Here is a 21,228-nt window from a genome sequence, read left to right as displayed (position 1 = left end):
TAGATTATAAGTAAAATAATGCATTCCATATTATAGCTTATAACATTTTAAGATGAACAATTCCATTTCAGTAAAGTTCATTGGTACCTGAATTTCTCATACTACAAATTTCAAATTGTAGAAAAGAGATAACTTGAAATAAAGAATAATATAAATGCCATGCATATCAGAACACTCTATGTATAATACAATTGCCAGATAAAATACAGAAACCCCTGTTAAATTTGAATTTCAGATGAACCACAAATAATTTTAATAGGTATATCCCAAATACTACATGAGATATTTACATGGGATACCAAATAATTTTTTAACATAATAAATGTTTTGTATTTGCTAAATTTGGCAATCCAGGCCTATAAGTAAAAGAATCAATTCAGATCACTCTTACCTGTATTTTTTGTAATGTTTTCTCTGGGAATATCAATCAACCAGTAAATCTGATCTCTGAACTTGAATAAAGAAGACATCAGAAAACAGCATTTTTACATTGTTAATAGCAACACTTATTTTGGCATATTCTATCCTATCATTTAAAAAAGAAAATTAAACAAAAATATCCAATGCATACACACTCTACCCAGTAATTTCACTCAGGAATATTATCCTACATTTTACTCACTTACGTGTGACATAAATGTGTTCAAGGATATTTTTCATCATTATTTGTAATAGAAGAAGATTGGAAATAACTAAAATGTTCATCAGTTGCATATAATATAGTCACAAAGTGGGATGCCATACACCGAGCTCAGGTAGTACAAAGCTGAAGCATTAGTGGCTTGATGTGTCAGAGAACAGAGGCTGCTGTTGACAGAGAATTGGGGGAATTTGAAAGGAAAATCTCAGGAGCAAGGGACTGCAAGAATAGTAATCTAAGAGGTAAATATAAACTCTTCCCAAATGCTTGAACAACACAAGTACAGAGGCGACAAAGAGAAAATATTAAAAGCATCAAAGGAAAATGACACATTACATATAGGGGACAATAATAAAATTAACAGCTGATTTCTCATTCAGAAACAATGGTGTCAACATATTCAAAATGCAGAATGAAATACGCAAAATTCTGAAAAGAAACGAAGTTAACCAGAAATTCTATATTTGGCAAAACTATTGTTCAAAAATTAAAGTGATTACTAAAAACCTATTAGAATTCATAAATGAGATACAATATCAATATATAAAAATTAATTGTATTTCTATATTCTTGCAAAGAGTAATCTGGAAATGAGATTAAGAAAGCAATTCCCTTTACATAGTATTAAAAAGAATAAAATATTAGGAATAAATTTAACAAAAGAAGTATAAAATAGTATCTGAAAACTACAAAATGTTATTGAAATTAAAGAAAATCTAACTAAATGGAAAGACACCTCATATTCATGTATTGGAAGAGCTAACGTTATTGAAATGGCAATACCCCCCACACAGATCTACAGACTCAGTACAATTCCTATCAGAATTCCAGCTGGATTCTTTGTAAAAACTGACAAACATCTCCTACAATCACATGGAAACTAGCAATATTCATATGGAGGCTAGGCTAACAGAAAAACAATCAAATAACAAAATTGGAGGACTCATGCTTCTCGATGGCAAACCTTACCACAAAGCAACAGTGACAAGACAACAAGATACTGGCATAAGGATAGATGTGTAGGTCAATGCTATAGAATTGAGAATCCAGAAATGTGCCCTCACATTTATAGTCAGTTGATTTGCACAAAACTGGCAAAACAATTCAATAGAGAAAGAATAATGTCATCAACAAAATGGTACTAGGACAGCTCCATATCCACATGCCAAACGATGAATTTGGACCCCTACCTCACACCACACACAAAAATGAAATAAAAATGAATCAAAGACCTAAATGTAAAAGGTAAAACTTTGAACCTCTTAGAAAAAACAGTGGTAAATATCTGTGACCTTGAACTAGGCAATGGTTTCCTACATATGACATCAAAAGAACAAGTAACAACAAAAAAATAGATACATTAAACTTCATTAAAAAACTATGGTTTATCAAAGGACACTATCAAGAAAGTGAAAAGACAATGACAGAGTGGGGAAAATATTTGGAATCAAATATCTGATAACGACTTTATTAAGAATATATAAAGTACTTTCATAACTCAATAATAAAAAGACAACCCAATTAAAAATGGGCAAAGAATCTAAAGAGATAACTCCACATAGAAAATATTCAAATGATTCCCAACATCATTCATTATTAGGAAAATGCAAATCAAAACCATAATGAGGTAGGCCTTCACACCCACTGGGATGGTTATAACAACAAAGACAGACAATAACAAGTGTCAGTGAGGATGTGGAGAAATTTGAACCCTAATATGCTACTGGTGGAAATAGTACCACCACTTTGGAAAAACAGTCTGACAGTTCCTCAAAAAGTTCAACATAGAGTTACCATATGACCTAGCAATTCCATTTTCTAGATATACCCAAGAGAAATAAAAACCTTATTTCCACACAAAAAGTTGTACAAGAATGTTCATAACAGCATTATTCATAATAGCCAAAAAATGGAAACTCCAAATGTACATCAAACTGATGAACCAATACACAAAATGTGGTACTGCTAACAATGGAATATTTCTTGACAATAAAAAGAAATGAAGTACTGACACCTGAACCTCAAGCACATTATGCTAACTGAAAGAAGCCAGTCACAAAAGACTATACAGTATGTGATTTCATTTACATGAAATGTTTACATGAATAAGCAAATCTACAGAGACAGAAAGTAGATAAGTGGTTGCTTAAGGTGGGGGAGTAGAGGATGAGCTAAGAAGTGACTGTTAATGGGTACAGGCTTCCTTTTTGGGGTGATGAAAATGTTCTAAAATTAGATAGTAGTGATGGCTGCACACACTATGAATAGACTAAAAACCATTTAGTTGTACACTTTAAGCCGGTGAAGTATATGCTTTGTAAATTATCTTAATAAAGTTTTTACCCCAAAAAATGAAGGTGAAATAAAGACATTTTCAAGGGGAAAAAAGCTCCCGGAGAATTCATTGCCAGCAGACTTGCACTGTAAGAAATGCTAAAAGAAGTTATTCAAGCTGAAGGAATATAACATCCCATGGCAACTTCTATCTACAGAAAAGAATGAAGAGCAGCGGAAATAGTAAATATGTAGGTAATAAAAAATATGTATTTTATCTTTTCTTAATTAAAAAATATGACTGTTTAAAGCAAAAAGCATAACACTATATTGTTGGGTTTAAAACATTTATAGATGCAATAGTACTGGAACTGCTATTTTCTAAAAACACATCCTATAAGGAAGAGTATGCTTCAGAATAAAAGCAAATGTAATTTTTATAATTTTTAAATGTATTTACAAAATAAGAATAAAGTAAAATGTAATTACCAAGGTCAAATTAAACTGGAAGACACCAGTATATGTACTGTTTATGATTCTCAAACTGGGAGCGAGGCCTCTTGATGTGAACACACTTAGAAATTCCTTTGAAGTAAGCTCACCTTCATGATGTAAAAAACACTGGATTTTCTTTAGGAAAGAAGGAAAAAAAATGACAATTTGATGGAGAGAAGCATACATTAACTTAAAAGTGAGGAGAAATCTTTAAAAAGGAGATGCTTCAAAAGACTTATCTTTAGTAACTCCAGTCTAAACGAGGGAAAAAAAACTATTTTGAAAAGTACTCTTTCAGAACTCAGACCTAATAGTCTTCAATTCATCTTTATAATAATCTTTTCTCTCATAGAAATGGTCATAAAGCTGTTACATTCAATAAACCTAGCATCAAAGCCACATGTGCCACAGGTAGAAATTCCTATTTTATTAAAATCATTATTTTGTGTCTAAATAAAAAATAAATAAAATGTATAAAGCAAAAGTCATTTTATTGCATTCTATTGGATCCCCAATTTTGAGGAGGTATATGAAAATGTAGCAATCACAAATGGTAGATTTTACTAAAAACCAATTAAGAGCTTTATCTCATTTAGTTCACCTACTAGTTAAATGAGTTTGGGCAAGTTACCTGAGTTTCAGTTTCCCTAATTATAAAAACATATGCATTCCAAAAATATTTACCAAGATCTTACTATGAATCAGGCAGTTTATAGGTGCTGGGGGAAACAGAAGTGAACAAAACAGACAAAAATTCCTGCCCTTTTGGAACCTACATTTTGGTGAGAATTAGAAAGAAGATGAACCCAAACCCGTTTTCCTTTGTCTTGTCATTTCTCTACGATTTACTGCCCTTTGTCAGTATGGCACATAAAAACTAACCACCCCTTTAAGTTATTCATCACTGAATTCTCCCAGGAGTATACACTTTGCATGTGTAAATGAACTGTTTTTTCCCCTTGTTAATTTGTCTTTTGTCAGCTTATTTTACAGGCCCCAGCACTGAATCTAAAAGAATAGGTTCAGTATTCCTCTACAGTACTTATCTTACACAATAAATGTCATAATCAACAGAAAACACTAAAAAATCCTGGCACACATAAACACTTTAAAAATGTTAGCTATTATTTCTACTAATACTGCTTCTGGAACTATTACATCACAACTATCCAAAAGTACGTTATGATTCCCTTTTTTAGAAGACAAAACTGAAGATCAGAATGGTTCAGTAACCTGCTCCAGGGCACACAGACCGTACATGGCAGGACCAACCACTGATGCCAGCTTTGTAGGTCTCTCTTCCTCTAAAGCCCACTCTTTATCCATGGAAAATTTCCAAAATTCAATTTCTAAAAACCAAATTTTTTTATTCAAAGGGAATACACTTTAAACAAGTTGTAAATAAAAAAATAAATATATGTTTGGCATATCAAGAAGCAACTGGGAATTGAGTCAAAGCAGACTTTGGGATAAATGCTTTTGTCCGCATAGGGTGCTTTTCTTTGTTTTTATTATATTTATCATAGATTTTTAGACAATCTGTGCATTTCTTATAAACATGTTTTTGTTAGCATTTGCTGCATGGCAATCTTAACTGTACATTTTATTTAATTTTGGGGGTATGTGTGTCTGTGTGTGTGTGTTTAAAGCCATTATTTGAATCAAAAGAATCAAATCATTCCTTACCCAGAATGACAACTGCAATGTGGTACTTGTTATAAAAGGGAAAGATTCTTTCTCAAGGCCATGTGAGGTAACTCTTTTTCTCTAATAGACTACATCTGTCAAACTTCAAAAGGCTAAATCATACCCATAAAAAAAAAAAATGAGGATCATTGCAGCCAAACTTTTAAAAAGGAAAGTTTTTTTAAAAAACAAAGCGAAATCACCCAGGCTGTTCAATAACTAATGAGATATTTTTACCTGATTCAAGTGGAATGGAATAGAAAGGAGAGAAAGGGTTATTATTTATATAGAAGTCTGAACATAGTAGAAGGTATCTGAAAAGTGCAGCGCTACTGGTTTTACACATGGAGTTAAAAGTAATGTGAGGGGTCGCACCATATGCTATCAGTGGTCCTTACCAAGTCGTCTGAGGAACGATACAACTTTATTATTTCATTATTTTGGGGGAATCCTTGGCTAGCACAACCAAAGTGTTTCTCCTTACCACCTAGATAATACAAAAAATATATATATTTTAGGCCACCGACAGAAGAATTTCCACTAAAAGAAATATTTTCAAAACCAGAAAATATTTTTAAAGAATAAAAATTATAATTGTATATTTTACATTCACATTACTCCAGAGAAGATTCAAATTTCCACCATTTTTCATTTTAAAGATACAGTATCAGGACACTAAAAAGGAAGGTCTGACTGAACACTAAAATAAAACGTGCCACATGCTAGGCCATGATGAGATTTTTCAAAGGTTGCCAGTTCTTGACTCAAACCCCTCAACCATGGCAGACATATAAAAAGAACAGGAGTTGGAGACTGGAGAGAGAATTTGTGTTTTAATAGAGAGCTACTGATACGAAGGTGACTCCTCTTTCAAACAGGGAGACTGTGAGGAAGATCCCTTCCTATCTTGGTATAAATGAATCTCTTGTGGACAGCACAGAGTTGGATCATGTGTTGTTATTTATTCTGCCAATCTTCATTTTTGACTGGAGAGTTTAATTACAATTAAAGTAATTACTGATAAGGAGAGACTTACTGCTGCCATTTTCCTGTTAGTTGTCTATATGCCTTCAACTTTTACCCCCTCATTTCCTGCATTACTACCTTCTTTTGTATTTAGTTGATTTTTTTTTGTCGTGAAACATTTAAATTCCTTTCTAATTTTCTTTTGTGTATATTCTACAGCTAATTTTTCTGTGGGCATTACATTTAACATCCTAAAGGTAAATGTTCTCATTTGAATATACAGCTGCTTAACTCCAAGAACATATGAAAACTGTGCTCCTTTACAGCTCTGTCCCTATTCCTTTTAGTTGTTGATGTTACAAAATTACATATTTATACATTGTGTGCCCCCAAACGTAAACTAATAGTTATTTTAAATGCATAAATTTTTAAAATTATGTAGAAATAAGATTAGGTAATACTAGCTTTTACATTAGTTTTTTTTTAATGTGTTAGTTTCCTAAATCCATCATTAAAATACTACTAGTATTTTATAACTGCTCATGTATTTACCTTTGTTGAGATCTTTACTTCTCCATATGGCTTCAAGCTACTGTCAGTGTCCTTTCATTCACCTTGCAGAACTCCCTTGAGCATTTTTTGCAGAGCAGGTCTAGTGGTCATAAACTCCTTCAACTTTTATCTGGAAATGTTTTAATTTCTTCCTCACGCTTGGATGACTCACTTCTCCCCTGCTGCTTTCAAGATTCTCTCTTTGTTTTTTTTGAAAGCCTGATTATAATGTGTTTCAGTGTTAGTCTCCAAATTCATCTTACGTGGAATTCATTGAGCTTATTAGATATTTATATTCATGTCTTCCATCAAATTTGGGAAGTTTTCAGCCATTATTTCTTCAAATATTATCTCTGTCCCTTTCTCTCTCTCTTCTCCTTCTGTTACCCCCATACTTGATGGTGTCCCACAGGTCTCTTACTCTTCAATCCTTTTTCTTTCTACTCCTCATACTTGATAATTTACATTGTTCTATCTTCAAGTTCACCCATTCTTTAGTTTGCCTACTCAAATCTGTCTTTGAATCTCTCATGAATTTTCCAGTTACTGTACTTTTCAGCTCCTGCAGTCCTTTTCGGTTTCTTTTTAGGTTTTCTTTCTCTTTATTGATATTTCAATTTTATTCATACATTATTTTCTTGACCTTCTCCACACCTTCCTATAGTTATTTTTAAGAAAGATGGTTGTCTACCAGGACTGCCACCAGATCTTTTTCAGGGACATTTTCTGTTTATTGTTTCCTTTGTATGGGCTATACTTTCCTGTTTATTTGTATGCCTTATGGGTTTTTTTGTTGTTGAAAACTGGACACTTGAATCTAATAGCGTGGTAACTCAGGAAATCAGATTCTTCCATTTCCCAGGGTTTACTTTTTTTTTGTTATTTTTTGATTGCTGTAGGCTATTTTTAGGCTGAGGATCAGCCCAAGGTATAAACTTAGGGTCTCCTAAAATCTTTTGTGAGCCTGTGTCTTTCCCTGGGCATGTGTGGTCACTTTCAAGTTTACCCTATATAGAGTTGTTTTTGAATGTCCTAGTTTTTAATGTCTGGTTCCCAAAAGGGGAAAATGAATGGGAAGAAAGGGCACTGGCCCTTTAAGTCCCCTGAAAAATCACTTCAGCAGAGGGAGAGGGGCTTGCAACAACCTGAAGTTGTTGGGGAAATTGACAACAATGGCAGCCTTCCTCTTTGGCTCACCTCTGTGATCAGAAGCAGCAACTAGCGATCAAAGTGCAGATTCCTGATGCCTGGAAGACAGGATCCTTTTTGTCCATCCTAGCTTCCACAGCCATGTGCTTCTGCTCCAAGAACACATGCACAGCTGCCCACCACAGGGGGAGGGCAGTTGATGGGTAAATTCTACTGTGTTACAAGTTGATAATGACTAAAATTAATGCAGTTTACTGCCCCTTCCCCTGGAAGTTGTAAGCCGTCAATAGATTTCAAAGTTCAAATATAGTTACATCAGACATATTCTTCCAGTTCAATTCTTGTCTAGGTGGGAGACAGATTGCTGCCATCTTCCCATAATCCTTTATTCCTTCCTTCTCCTTATCTTGAGTCTGAGAAAAGAGGCTTTGACAGAACCACTCAACAGTGTAACATGTATTTCTCTAATTTGGGGTGTAAACTTATACTCCTGCTTGGAAAAAGGCAAGAAATGATTTTGTGGAGAGGATGGGAGATGGTTTGATGGGAAGGAGGTAGCTATGTTGGGAGTCCTGCACAGCCCAAATTTTCTGGGGCAAGAGACATACAAATGCTTCCTGTGGGCTACTTGTGAGAAATAACTAACATCAAGTCATCTAGGATCCTATCCTCAAAGGTCTCTCTGAATGGCATCTGGATCTCATCAGAAAGAATTTCAAAGCACAGATGGATTTTTAAGATGAAAGAATCAATTATCAAATTTCTGATGAAGAACTCAATGATCGCTTGGGATACGAGAAGCTTTTTCCCTTGTTAGAACTGTAGGTAAGAGATTCCTGGTAATGTAATGGAAGGAAGGAGGCTCTGAAGGACCCAGACAAGTGCTCAGAGATTGAAAGTCAATGTTACATAATTGGTGGATCCAGAGAGGATATAGGCAGTAGGAAATGTTTCCATTATTATGTGAATCTGTTGTCAGAAATCTGATAAATACATCACCTATAAAAACTGTCATATCACCCTTTAAAAACTTGAAAACAGATTTTTTACTTGATTTAAATCTTTCAAATGAAGAATTTCAATGAAGTTGGAAATCATTTGTTTAAAATGAAAAAAATTGATTGACATACAGAAAGATGGAAATTTATTAAAATTTTTTCAACAGATATCTTTACAAAGTTGATAGATGGGATTGAAAGATGAGTATCAGGATTACTTGGTTAAGCCAACATGCACTCACTCCATTTAGATACACATAAATTTGTGAAGTTCATTTTTTACTTTAAGTCAATTAAAGTCAAATATCAAAACAAATTTAATTAGAACCAGATATCCAAACCTATAAAGTTTCATTCCAAGATTTTAAAACATATATTCAAATCACATTGTTCCCAGTCAAGATCTTAAAACTGGTAAAAAAATTTTTTTAATTAGAGCAAGGAGTTTTGTGATATTAATAAGTACACTTTATAATAATTTTAAAATATTATTTAATCTTTTCTCACCTGCTTTTAATTTTATATAGGTTTCTAAGGTGTACAATATATTAGTACAGAGGTACAAGTACATAATTTTAAAATAAATACGCAAATATTGGAGAAGTAAGCTCCACATATTTTTGCTGATACATGACCAAAAAAGTTAACTTCATGACTGAAGATATGATGTAAACTACTGTGATTCTCCTTACTTCCCATTTCTCCCTATCACAATTCATTTTACATAATTCTGCCATATTGATCTTCCTAAACCATAATTATGGTATGGTACTCCCCTACCCAGTCATTTTAAATGGTTTCCCAATGAATATAGAGTAAAGCCCAAATTTTAAGCCTAGCTGTCAAGTACCTCCTTGATATGAGCCAGTTTCCTATCTTTCCAAAATATTTTACTTCTATCCCTTGATTCTAGTCAAACTGAACTATTTACTGCTCCCCTCACATTATATGGTTTCCTACCTCCATGACTTTATTCACCACTTATCTTGATATTGTCTTTGCAGAATACACTTCCCCATGCATGCATAGGCAAATATCACCCACTTTTTTAATAGCAAAGTTGACTATCTTTTGTACAAAGCCTTCCTTGACACCTCCCACTCCAGGTGAAAGTAAACTCTCCCTCCTCTGAAATCTCATAACTTTGCCTGTGACTTTTCAATCTTAGATTTTATCCATGCATGTGTCATATATTCTCTAGTAGAATATAGGAATATAGGATATAGGAACTGGCACTGGATCATCCCAGAACTCAAGCAATTTTGCAACACACCTTTGAACAGAAGATGGCCTGAATCCACCTTTCCATTATTCAGTCAACAATTTTCTTATTGAGTATCTACTTTGTTCTAGTAGATCCAGTCCAAGATGATATAAAATCTAAATAATCTATACAAAGGGAGATAGTCTTGTTCCTTTTACAAAATTTTTCCACAATAAATGTCCTACTGATTAATTTAATCCATCTATTACTTTCAGAAAATTCTCTTCAATTTTAATTGTTTATAGTTCATACCATTCACAGAGGAAAAATCAAAAAGATCTATTCAAATAATTAAAATTTGGCAAATAGAAAATGCTCCTTAACTTGAAATAGTCCATGATTTATAAATTTTGAGACACCATCATCAAAGAAAAGTCTATGTATACAATTTAATAACAATAGATTCACAATGATATTATCAAAATCTCTGGACCAGAATACTGTAGATAATACATAGGAAAAATGGAAAGATAAGGCAAAGAAGTACTAAAAGAAACTAATTTTATCTGTTAGTGAGGAAGAAATATAAAGGGGGACTCCTAAGAAGAAAATAGAGAGTAAGAGAATCTGAAACTTACCTTTATAATATATTTTTCCTGGTGAAAAATCAAATATGTTCAAAAATAAAATTATAACATATATAAGTGGCAAGTCCATCTATTGAAAGAAATAAGAGTTATTTCCGTTCAATTACTCTGAACATATTTTTGAGTACTTTTTTCTATAAACAACTACACAGTAAAGAAATCATCTATTCCTCTAAGTTAAATATATTTCCCATTATGTTGACAAAAGCAGACAACATAATAATTAACTAAGCTGCACACTTACTTCCTGACTGGTATTATAAAGATATTTATAAGTATAATTATTGCAAACTAAGGACCTGTGGCTGAGGCTCTTTCCTCCAGTGTAGAAGACTATTGGAGAGGTGTGATGGATTCTACAGCTGTGTACAACAGTACCCGAGTTGGTAAAGACTGATGCTGTCACAGTTGCTCCCTCATCTGAGATTTTAACTGTATTGCTTTGAGACAGACAATCCACATGGGTCCCAAACATCCCTGCATGTTCTGGCTATGTGCCAAGAATGCAAGGCCCTGACACTCTTTACCCAGGTCTTTTCTCGGAATTGTGTTTTCAGCAAGCAACCTTGAAGGATGAGGTAATATCCCCTCTGAACAAGAGCAGGCTTGTTTCCATGATGCATCACCCAAGCTAAGTATTCCTCCACTGTAACGCACCCTACTAGATGTGTAACCACGCATCTGGTAGAAGCTGAATGGTGTTCCACCAAAATTCACGATGAAGTCCTAACCCCCATATACCTCAGAAAGTGATCATATTATTTGGAGACACGGTCTTTACAGAAGTGATTAAGTTAAGATAAGATCATTAGGGTGGACCCTGATCCAAAATGACTGGTATCCTTGTAAGAAGAGGAAATTTAGACACAGACACACACACAGAGGAGATGATGTGAAGATGCAGGGAGAAGATGGCCATCTACCTACAAGCCAGGAAAAGAGACCAATAACAAATCCTCCCCTCTCAGCTCATAGAGGGATCCAACCCAGCCAACACCTTGATTTTAGACTTCAAGCTTCCAAAACTGAGTCAATAAATTTCTGTTCTTTAAGCCACCCAGCCTGTGGCATTTTGTCACAGTAGCCCTAATAAACTAATGCAGCTTGCATGATGGATATCTTCCCCATGGGATTTGCGGGTAGGAGGACAGGGGAATGAGAAAGAGCATCTTGCTGACTCTCTGGCTACCATTTTTGCTGTGAGTGATAAAGTCCTTTGTCTCTGACCTAGCAGTCTTGTGTCTTTTGCCTGCATCCAAGAAACAGTAACTGACTGACTTACCAGCTGCAGGTAGAGCAAAATCCAGACCCTGTGTCGTTTCTGACAACTGCTGAGTAAATTCAATTTAACTAATGTTTTTTTCCTCCCTCAAAATTGATTTGCTTGGTTCAATACATTTAATTGACAATAAAAGCTAAAACATTTGTTGGATTTTTAAAGTCATCATATTTATCATGTGGATTAAGGGACAACTGCTTTTTTTTCTTTGAGGGCATTTTTTTTTTTGGTTATCTGAGAAAATAACTTGTTTTCACAAGGCTAAGATGAAACAGAGTACATCAAAACTGTATCAGCATGGTGCTATGCTGAATTATACTTTCTGTGTAAGAATGAACTTACCATTAAATAGATAACTTATCACCGTGAAACTTTGGAAATAGTGCCCTTACCAGGAACATCTTGTATTATTTGGCTTAACATTCACACTAAATGACCTACCACCATTACCAGAACTCCTCAGTTTTGCTCCTCCCTGGAAAACTGAAATGTGGTGTGCTCCAGGGCTCCAGTTTAGATGAGCTATTATTAAGTTATCCTCAAAGTTGTTTCAACTCAGTTCTCTCAAATAAATATAAAAAGATCTCTAATTTCATTTGAGTAGTTGTATCTATTTGGTTGTATCCATATTTGACCAAAAAACTAAAAACCTACTTTAAAACGCTTTCAATGTTTTCTTTAAGGAGAAGAAACCTGAGAGAGCATAATTTAAGGGAGAGACAGTTAAGGAGCCATCTCTGGGCTCTCTACGGCTTTGCTATTAGCTGCCCATCCCCTAATTCTAGTAATTCAGCCTCTATTTGTTCTTTTTTTTTTTTAATTTAGAGACGGTATGTACTTTAGAACTGATATAAGGGACATTAAGTAACACGTCCAAAGTCCATTACTAGCTAGTGACAGACATGATCTTAGAACCAAAGTCTCCTAATTCAGTAGATGAGTAAGCATACAAAGATGCCCCAGAAGAAAAATTTAAAAACATGACTCTATCAAGGACATGATTAGATTTCACCTCTCACCCAAACTGCCAATGTACACATCCTAATTCTGCAGCAGGCATTTGTTAGTCTGCTACTCATTCTTCTATATCACAACTGTTCTCAGTTTGGTACTACCTTCTTTCAACAATTATCTCATGTTGGAGAAAAAGCATAGACTTTGGCCTAAGATCCATTCTGCCCACTAAAATGTTTGATCTCTGGCAAGGTACTTCCTCTATTCAGTAAAATAGGGATAATAGCCACTTCACAGGGTGGTTGTGAGAATTATATGAATATCCTTAAAACCTTTAACAGCTACTTTGCCCAGAATAAACACTTGATAAAAACTAGCTCTGACCCATATCCTATGTATTAAAGCCACTTCTTTATCCTTCTCCCACTCCCTACTCCTCCTGTTAGCAAAGTACCCCCAGTTGTCATTCCCACTTAAGAGTTTTACGTAATGTAAGTCACATATCTGGGCATTTCCTCTTCTCTAACACCAAATTGGGAATTGCCCCAAAGAAGGAACCTGCCTCTTCCAGCTTCTGGCTCATTGGAGTTACTCCACTATGAAATAGTGATGATGTTGTAAATTCATACTATAATAGGGCCCTTATTTTAATATTTCTTACTGCAATTCCCTCCTAACAGGATGTCCAACTAGTTGCAATTTTCTTTTTTGTGTTTTCCTAAGCTTTCTTCCATGTAGACTGAGAAAGAAGATTGAAAATGAGGAGTTGAGTTTTCAGTTTACTGGTTCAGTAGTTCAGTTAACTTTGGCAACAGCCAATCACCTGCTAGGAAGTCCAGAAGCATGCTTAGAAAATCTAAAGGGCCGGCAGTTGGAATTTCTGCTTAACTGCCTCTTTCAGAGTACCAAAGGTCATTTTCTTTAAAAACCTATGAGAGGTAGAGTTTCTCCAAACCTATCATCTTTACTACACCCATCTAGGAAGGTTCAGAAACCCATATGTGACTTCCTATAAAACACTTCAATCATCCTGGGATTATTGAATGCTTGGGGGAAAACATAAATGCTAAAAGGAAATGCCAACTACAGACCTGAAGTTTAAGAGAAGACAATCTGTCAAAGAGAGCTTCATACCTGTGTCTTGAAGGAAAACTGGGACTCCTAAAAAAACAGAGACCACCTTATTGACAGGGTACACAGATAAGTAATTACACAAAGCACAAAGAAAATGAACTATGTGTGCCTGGGAATCAGTAAGACCAAATGATGTGCAACCTTTTCTCCAGATTCATTGTTGTGTGAACATCCTTTGTCTGGTTCTTTTTACTCCCTCAGGCTGCCTTTGACTAGTGAGCCCAGACTGAGCTTTCAGGCTTTCTAAGCACCCAACCACTCGTGATTGGTCATAGACACATGTTTTTTAAATGATGATACTAAAACCTGTTTTACACTCATGTTTTCCTTCAGAAGTCTCTCTACTAATGGCCATGTGGAACCTGTTTCACATTCATGTCATGAAAGATAGCTGGTATCTGGGTTTAATCTATTCCTGCAGGAGCCTGTATAAGAAATATTTTTCTCTTACCTTTTCTGGTGAGCTTGACCTAATGAAGAAAGGTCTCCTCAATCTGAAATGATGTGCAGAAGTCAACAAAATATTCTTCCTAATAAACTCAATTTCCAGAAACCTGGGCCTCCCTCTCTTTGTTGCTGATTTCCCACAAGAGGAGCTGGCAATTTTTTGTGTGCAAGCAAGCTGCAGTTTTCAGTCTCTGTAGCAACACTCTGATAAGCTTTTTTCCCATTCTGAACAAAATAAAAACGTCTGAGCAACGCGGAAGGTGCACACTGATGGCCCTAAAGAAAATTATGAAGTAGGTGACATTCACCTTCTTTTCCCCCAGTAACACCTTTGCATCTTCCCTTCCTCATTTGTCCCCATTGATGCTGCTTCTGCAGCTTGAGTAGTGCTTTCTTCTCCTGTAAGAGTGAGCATCTGCCTCCCTCATGGTTCCTGATGAATGACACTTTCATGGGAGCGAGTACCAAGAGCACTCCCACATAGGCCATTCATCCGCAGCAGTGGAATGAAAGACGTTCCTCCTCTTGAAAAACAAGGCAGGCCTTGGGCATCTAGTTAGGAGGCTTGGACAAGAGAAGGGGGTGACTGGAAAAAGGACAACTTTGACTTTCCTTGTAATTTGTTTCTGACTTAAAATTTCTCATTATGCCAAACTTGAAAAAATTCAAGTATATATAAGAAATAAACAGAAAAACTCATTACCCATAAACCAATGATCAGATATAAACACTGTTAACATTTTAACATATTTATTCAATCTGTTGCCTACACCTTTATACATTTCATGTAGGATCCTTCTGTATATAGCTTTAAGTTTTTGTACTCTAACTATTTTCTCAGACAATTCAAGTATTCTTTAAAATTTTTCACAATTACATATGTAAAATAACTACACACTATTTATTTAAACATAAGACACTCAGCCCTTTCCTGTGCTTTCCTGTTATGAATAATGTAGTAATGAATAATCCTGAACAAAAATCTTGTCCTGCATTTTAAAATAGTTTCTTAGGATACGAATATGTTTAAGGCTCTTGGTACATGTTGGTAAATTGCTTTCCAGAAAATGCAGCATGGAGAATTAGATGAACTCTATAATAATTTGATAGACAAAAAACTATTACACTGTTTTACTTATTTTAGTACTATCACAACCAAACACTTAAAATATGCTTGGTGGCTGTTTTTTCTCTTGTAAGTTCTCTGGACATAGTATTTATTTATTGTTTGTTTGTTTATTTGGGATTTTTCTTTCTTTCAGGTTACCTTTATTTTTTTTTCATTTTCTTTTTTTTAATTTTCTTTTTTACTACTGAAAATACTGAACTTCACCAATGCAACAGAAGAGGATGCTTTTGAATTAAGAAACCTCAAATCTTTCCTCCTACCTGCAGGATTGTCCAAAACAAAATATGACATTTCAAAATGAACACAAATGTCAGACAACATCATACGAAGCTATTAGAAAAGAAAATGAGAATTGAAACATTTCAGCAGATGAAAATATTTTCCCTGCCAAAAACAAGAGACAAAAAAAAACTATGAAGCATGAAAAATGGTAACACAACACTCTAACCTGAATTAAAACGTTAAAACAAGAATTTGCACATTAAAACAAAAATCACCTTGAATAATTAGTTCAAAATAGCTCAGGATTAGAAACAGAGGAAAAGCAGGTAGGTGCAAAATGAGAGTTGACAGAACTCAGGAACTGAAAAAAAAAAAAGAAAGAATCTCAGAAATAAAGATAAATGTCAAGATGCCCAAAGGAAAATAGTTTTGAATACAAATATATTCAAAAAAGGATCATGAAGAAAAGGAATGAAAAGTATCAAGAGAACAAAATGAAATTATGAAAATGCTAAGAGCATTAGAGAGTAAGTAACAAATACAGACAATGAGCAAAGAAAATCCAACATCTCCTCAGAGCAAAACGAAGAAGCAAATATACAGACTGAAAGGATCCTCAGAAAGTCAACAAAAAATGAAAAGAGGCTCATATCTGCTCACACCTCATGAAATTTCAGGGTGAAGATAAAGATTCTTTAAAATTTCCAGGAGAAATTCCCATGAAAGAGACAAGAGTCAGACTGGCATAAGTACTATCAGCAATATTGGATGACAGAAGAAATTGAGCAATGCCTTCAAAGACCTATACGAAAAATTAATGATTTTCAACCCATAATTCTATAATAAATCACACAAGAAAGTACGAGAGCAGAATAGACATTTTTACTCAGGTGAAGTATAATGATATATGTTCTATTTTGCTTAGTATCTATTCCACTATTCCTTGATAATAGTAGTCTTCTACTTTGGGGGACTTACCTTCTCCCTGTAGTCTGGTGAGACTCCTCATCAAGATTCTCTGCCTTTCCATAGCCAAATGGCGAATACATGACTCAAGCCAGGACAATCAGGTTCTCCTTTCCTGGCTTGAGAATCATGAGCAGAGCAACAAAAAGACTGACAATAGGTCTTTTCTTGAGGTAGGTTTCAAATTAGATTGATGAGCACTTTTGCTGTAATCTCCTCTGAAGCTGACCAGTCTTTATCTTTTCTAAGCCTGGTTCATCAGCCATTGCTTGAGTCTGTAAGCACCCCATTAAACTCCCTTTTGGTAAGTTATGAGTTTATTTTGTACTGCAGTATCTACTGATACAATTAGGACTCATAGACTTATATCCCATGCATCATTCTTAGGAAGTTTCTTGAGGATGTACTTGAGCAAAACAGAAGAAATGGGATCCAGAAAGAATTGGAGTCAATCCAGGAGAAGAGTGAAAGGGGAGTCCTGAGATGACAAGTGGGGAGCAAGCCTAGGGAGTGAGCAGTCCACACTGGAACACGGTGACAAAAGGTCCCTGCTGGAAAAAAAAAGTAAGAAAGAAACCCCATGAAGTATAAAGTATGATTGAAAAGATGGAAAACTTGAAGTTACTAAAGGCACATTATTCTCATCTTTATAATCAACAAACTAGTGTATGTATGTACATACATATATCCATGTCTCTCTCTCTGTCTGATATACATAGGTATGCGCAGACATACACAAATAGCTAGCTAGCTATATAGGTGATAGATGATATAGATGATAGGTAGGTAGGTAGGTAGATAGATATATATAGAAAGAGACAGATAGATGTAGGTAGATATAATCTCCTAATGGTTCCGCCTCTCTGGTTGAACTCTGATACAGTCATATAATGTAAAAACTATTTACTGGTTTCCAACATTTAAATTGAACTTATGACAGACCTTAGGTTGGCAAATCAAGAAAAAAGAGGAATCAGCATATTTTATAAAGTTATACAATCAGCACTGGAAGAACACAGAAGCTATAAAAAGAGGATGCCTCTGAAGAGGGAGACAAAAGCAAGATCTGATTGAAGCCTGAAACTATTGCTTTTCATTATTCCTCCGGTACTACTTTATCTACTACCACATTTGTATATTTCCAAGTAAGAGAAAGTGAACATTTAGGCAGCTTGTAAAAAAATATGTTTTCCTCCCCAATGGAGACTAACTAGATTAGTAAAAACTAGGGACTCTGCATTAGATTTTCTGGATTCTTATTCCTGGGGTCCTTGTTAACTGTGTTACTTTGAAAATTACCCATCCCTTCTAATTCTGTTTCCATATCTGAAAAAAATGGGTAATCATACTTCTTAGCTCACAGGGTATATGAGTGTGAGTGCTTATTTGTGTATACATATCGACACCTGCTTTCCCTTACTTAAAGTAGCATACTATGTACCTTGTTATGCTCCATACTTTTGAACCTAACAATAATACATCCTGGAGCTCCTTCCTTATACTTGTCCCATTCTTTTTTAGTGGCTGCCTCTTACAACATTGTGTGGATGTACCATATTTTATATAACCAGCCATTCACAGACATTTCAGTTGTTCCTGATCTTTTTCTATTATAAAGAAAATTCCCATCCACAAGTCATTTCACACGTGTAAATATAAAATAAATTTCTGGGAATGAAGTTGCTGGGTTAAAGGAAAAGTGCCTCTAAATTTTGCTGTTATTCAATTGCTCATCACTGCTGTTGTAGAAATGTACACATTTCACTATCAGCATGCCTGTGTGAGTTCCTCCACACCCTCACCAATCAAGTGCTATTATGTTGTAGAAAATACCATACTGTTATTGCATCAACATTTCTCATGTTATATAATGCCTTTTATCTGAACTGTCCTAAACTATCCTAGATTTTGCTCATTTTTCTGGACTGCTGATCTTTTTCTTATTGATTTGTAAGCATTTTTTGATGTTAAAGGAACTGGCCCTTTGTCATGACTTACAAAAAATTCCATCTGTCCTTTGTCTTTTGACTTTTCTATGGTGATACAACTTTTGTAGTTAAATGATTTCCTCATTTATCTTCTGGTAATTCATGGGTTTTTTTAATGTGACTTCTTTATCTGCAAATCTGGATATAATCTGTGAAGTAAATATCCAACCTTTTTTTTCAGATGGCTACTCAGTTGTCCCAACACCATTTACTGAATAATCCTTTTTTTCTCCATTGTTTTGAATAAGACTTTCATTTAATTGCTATATATATTTGGGTCTATTTCTGGGTTTTTCTAATCTGTTCCTTTGAATCGTTGATTCCTTCATATTATTCTTTTCACTATTGCAGAATATACTTTTATATTTAGTAGAGTGAATACTCTTTCATTAATTTCCCTTTTCAAAATTTTCCTGGTAATTGTTACTTCTTTGTCCACAGATTTTCAGAGTCAGTTTGTCCAGTTCCAAACAAAAAAACCAAAAATTTCCTCTTGGGGTCAGTCAGATTAAAGAGAATTGATACTATGATGTTGAATTTTCCTATCTAAATATGGAAATTTCTTTACATTCCTTGAAGTCTTGTTGAGTGTTTTCTTCATAGATTTGCATGTTTCACACTGGCTATTCCTTTCTGTCTTTTCCAAACCTACACAATAGTATAACATTTTTCTTCATTACTTCTAAGTGGTGGTTGTTTGAATATATGAAGCTCTATTTCTGTGCTTTTTGTCTCAGTGAGCTGAGTGAATTATCCTACCACTTACCGCTGTTCAGATACCTAGGCTCTGCAAATATTGGGTTTCTCTCTTTTTTAAATTTTTATTGTTTGTTTATTTCTACTTCAGTCTAATTGCAATGGCCAGTACCTACAGAACTAAGATAATTATGATGAATGCATCCTTAACTCATTGCTAACTTCAACAGGAGTACTTATAGTGCTTCTTCATTAAGCATGATTCATCTGTTTGTCTTCTGCAACTTAACGTTTGTTAGATTCTATAGTTACTAGTCTGTTAACATCATTCAATTTGAATAGGCTCATTTCATCTCAGTTCGTTACACTCTAGACTACTGACTTTGAATCTAGACTTTCAGAGGGGAAGGAGGTTTTGATGGAGAGTCAGCAGCAATGTAGTATGGTGGCAGTAGTATAAGATTTCTGAATAGACACAAATGCATATGACAGTAAACTTTGAAAAATCAAATAAAAACTTATCAGGATGAAGGACTGATAGAAAGAATCATAGTTAAAGAAAAACTGAACAAGTGTTACAGGTGGGGAAGGATTCTTTGGTTCCTGGGGTTAACAGACTAAAACAAGATGGCTATAGGAAAATTACTGAGCAATATATCTATAGTGATTTCCAGAGCTTCCTAATTAGTTTGATCTTCATCTCCTAAAAAGAACTTAAAAGCAGATGGAAAAAAAAGGACTGATTACCTACAAAGAAGTAATCAGAAAGACAATTGACTTTTCTTTAAAGATAATTAGGACCAGGAGGCAAAGAAATATACCTTCAAGGTGTTGAGAAAAATATTGTCAGCTTGTAATTGTGTACCCAGTAAAACTAACTTTCAATAATGTGAGTGAAATAAAGTCATTTATTAAATTTCTGACATTTAAAGTCAGAAAACATTTACGATCAAGAGTTCCATACGAGGGAACTTCTAAAGTATGCACTTCAAGAAAGAAAAGGATCCCAGAAAGATGATTAGATATACAGGAAGGAATGATGATATAAGTGGAAATAAGTAAAGAAAAAAGTTATTTTCTTAGATGCAACTAACTCTGGCTGATTTCTAAATAGGAATCAACTGAAAGGATATTATCTGACCTACGGAACTGCTGTAAGGCTCACAGAAGTCAAGATCACAGCCAAATGTAATGCCACCGAAAAGTCCAAGTGCACATTTTTGCTACTACAACTAAAACCACTGACCACCTACTGTTTACCACAGAACCTCCAACTGGAACTGAGCACTGGATCCTGCCTCTGGAAACCGGATGTTGCTTAGGTTCTCCACTGTGCCTGCTTATCATCACAAGCTTCAGATTCAAAGTCCATGTGGGTATACCTGACTGTTCAAAGTTAGGTCATATGCCTGGGCCCAAGCTGCAAAAAGGCTGAGATACCAACTCTGTGGCATTTGGGGTTCCATTTCATATCTTACATAATCTTATGTAAAGATGTCCCAAACATAGGAACAGGGAATGCTGGGCAACACAGCACACGTGACAATGTCTACCACAGGTGGAAACTCTAAAAATTGAATCAGACAATTGCAATAAAAAATAAAAACCATAACTAAGGGAGAATGTTTTAAGACTTTTTAAGTACCTAAGATTGTAGTGAGTAGAGTCAGAGATATAATTCAAGCAAATATCCTATTGGAAAAAATCACAGTTGAAAGGACCTCTGAAAAGTGAAAACTCCAGGCAGACACCCACAGAGTGGAGAAGTTCCAGGGCAAATCCTACTCTTGGTGCCAAAGTAT

At 34.8% G+C, this 21,228-nt stretch overlaps 1 protein-coding gene across 4 annotated transcripts in view; it reads right to left on the bottom strand.

Moving 5' to 3' along the window:
• Positions 1 to 20,310, bottom strand: part of CATSPERB (cation channel sperm associated auxiliary subunit beta) — a 119,111-nt gene extending 98,801 nt beyond the window's left edge. For 3 of the 4 annotated variants that reach the window (XR_012133716.1, XM_073241967.1, XM_073241965.1), the window contains exons 1-4: positions 10,603 to 20,310; positions 5,494 to 5,582; positions 3,404 to 3,544; positions 392 to 452 (exon numbers count right to left, since the gene is read on the bottom strand). Coding sequence is in view for 3 of the 4 variants with exons in the window: in XM_073241967.1 (XP_073098068.1) it covers positions 392 to 452; positions 3,404 to 3,544; positions 5,494 to 5,582; positions 10,603 to 10,681 (370 nt within the window). In the remaining variant the exon portion in view is untranslated. The remainder of the gene's footprint in view (positions 1 to 391; positions 453 to 3,403; positions 3,545 to 5,493; positions 5,583 to 10,602) is intronic. The other variant, XM_073241966.1, reaches the window with a different exon arrangement.
• Positions 20,311 to 21,228: the final 918 nt, after the last annotated feature.

The sequence above is a fragment of the Manis javanica genome, chromosome 8, assembly GCF_040802235.1.
Source record: "Manis javanica isolate MJ-LG chromosome 8, MJ_LKY, whole genome shotgun sequence".
Classification (NCBI taxonomy): Eukaryota; Metazoa; Chordata; class Mammalia; order Pholidota; family Manidae; genus Manis; species Manis javanica.
This window is presented reverse-complemented; position numbering and strand designations above follow the sequence as displayed.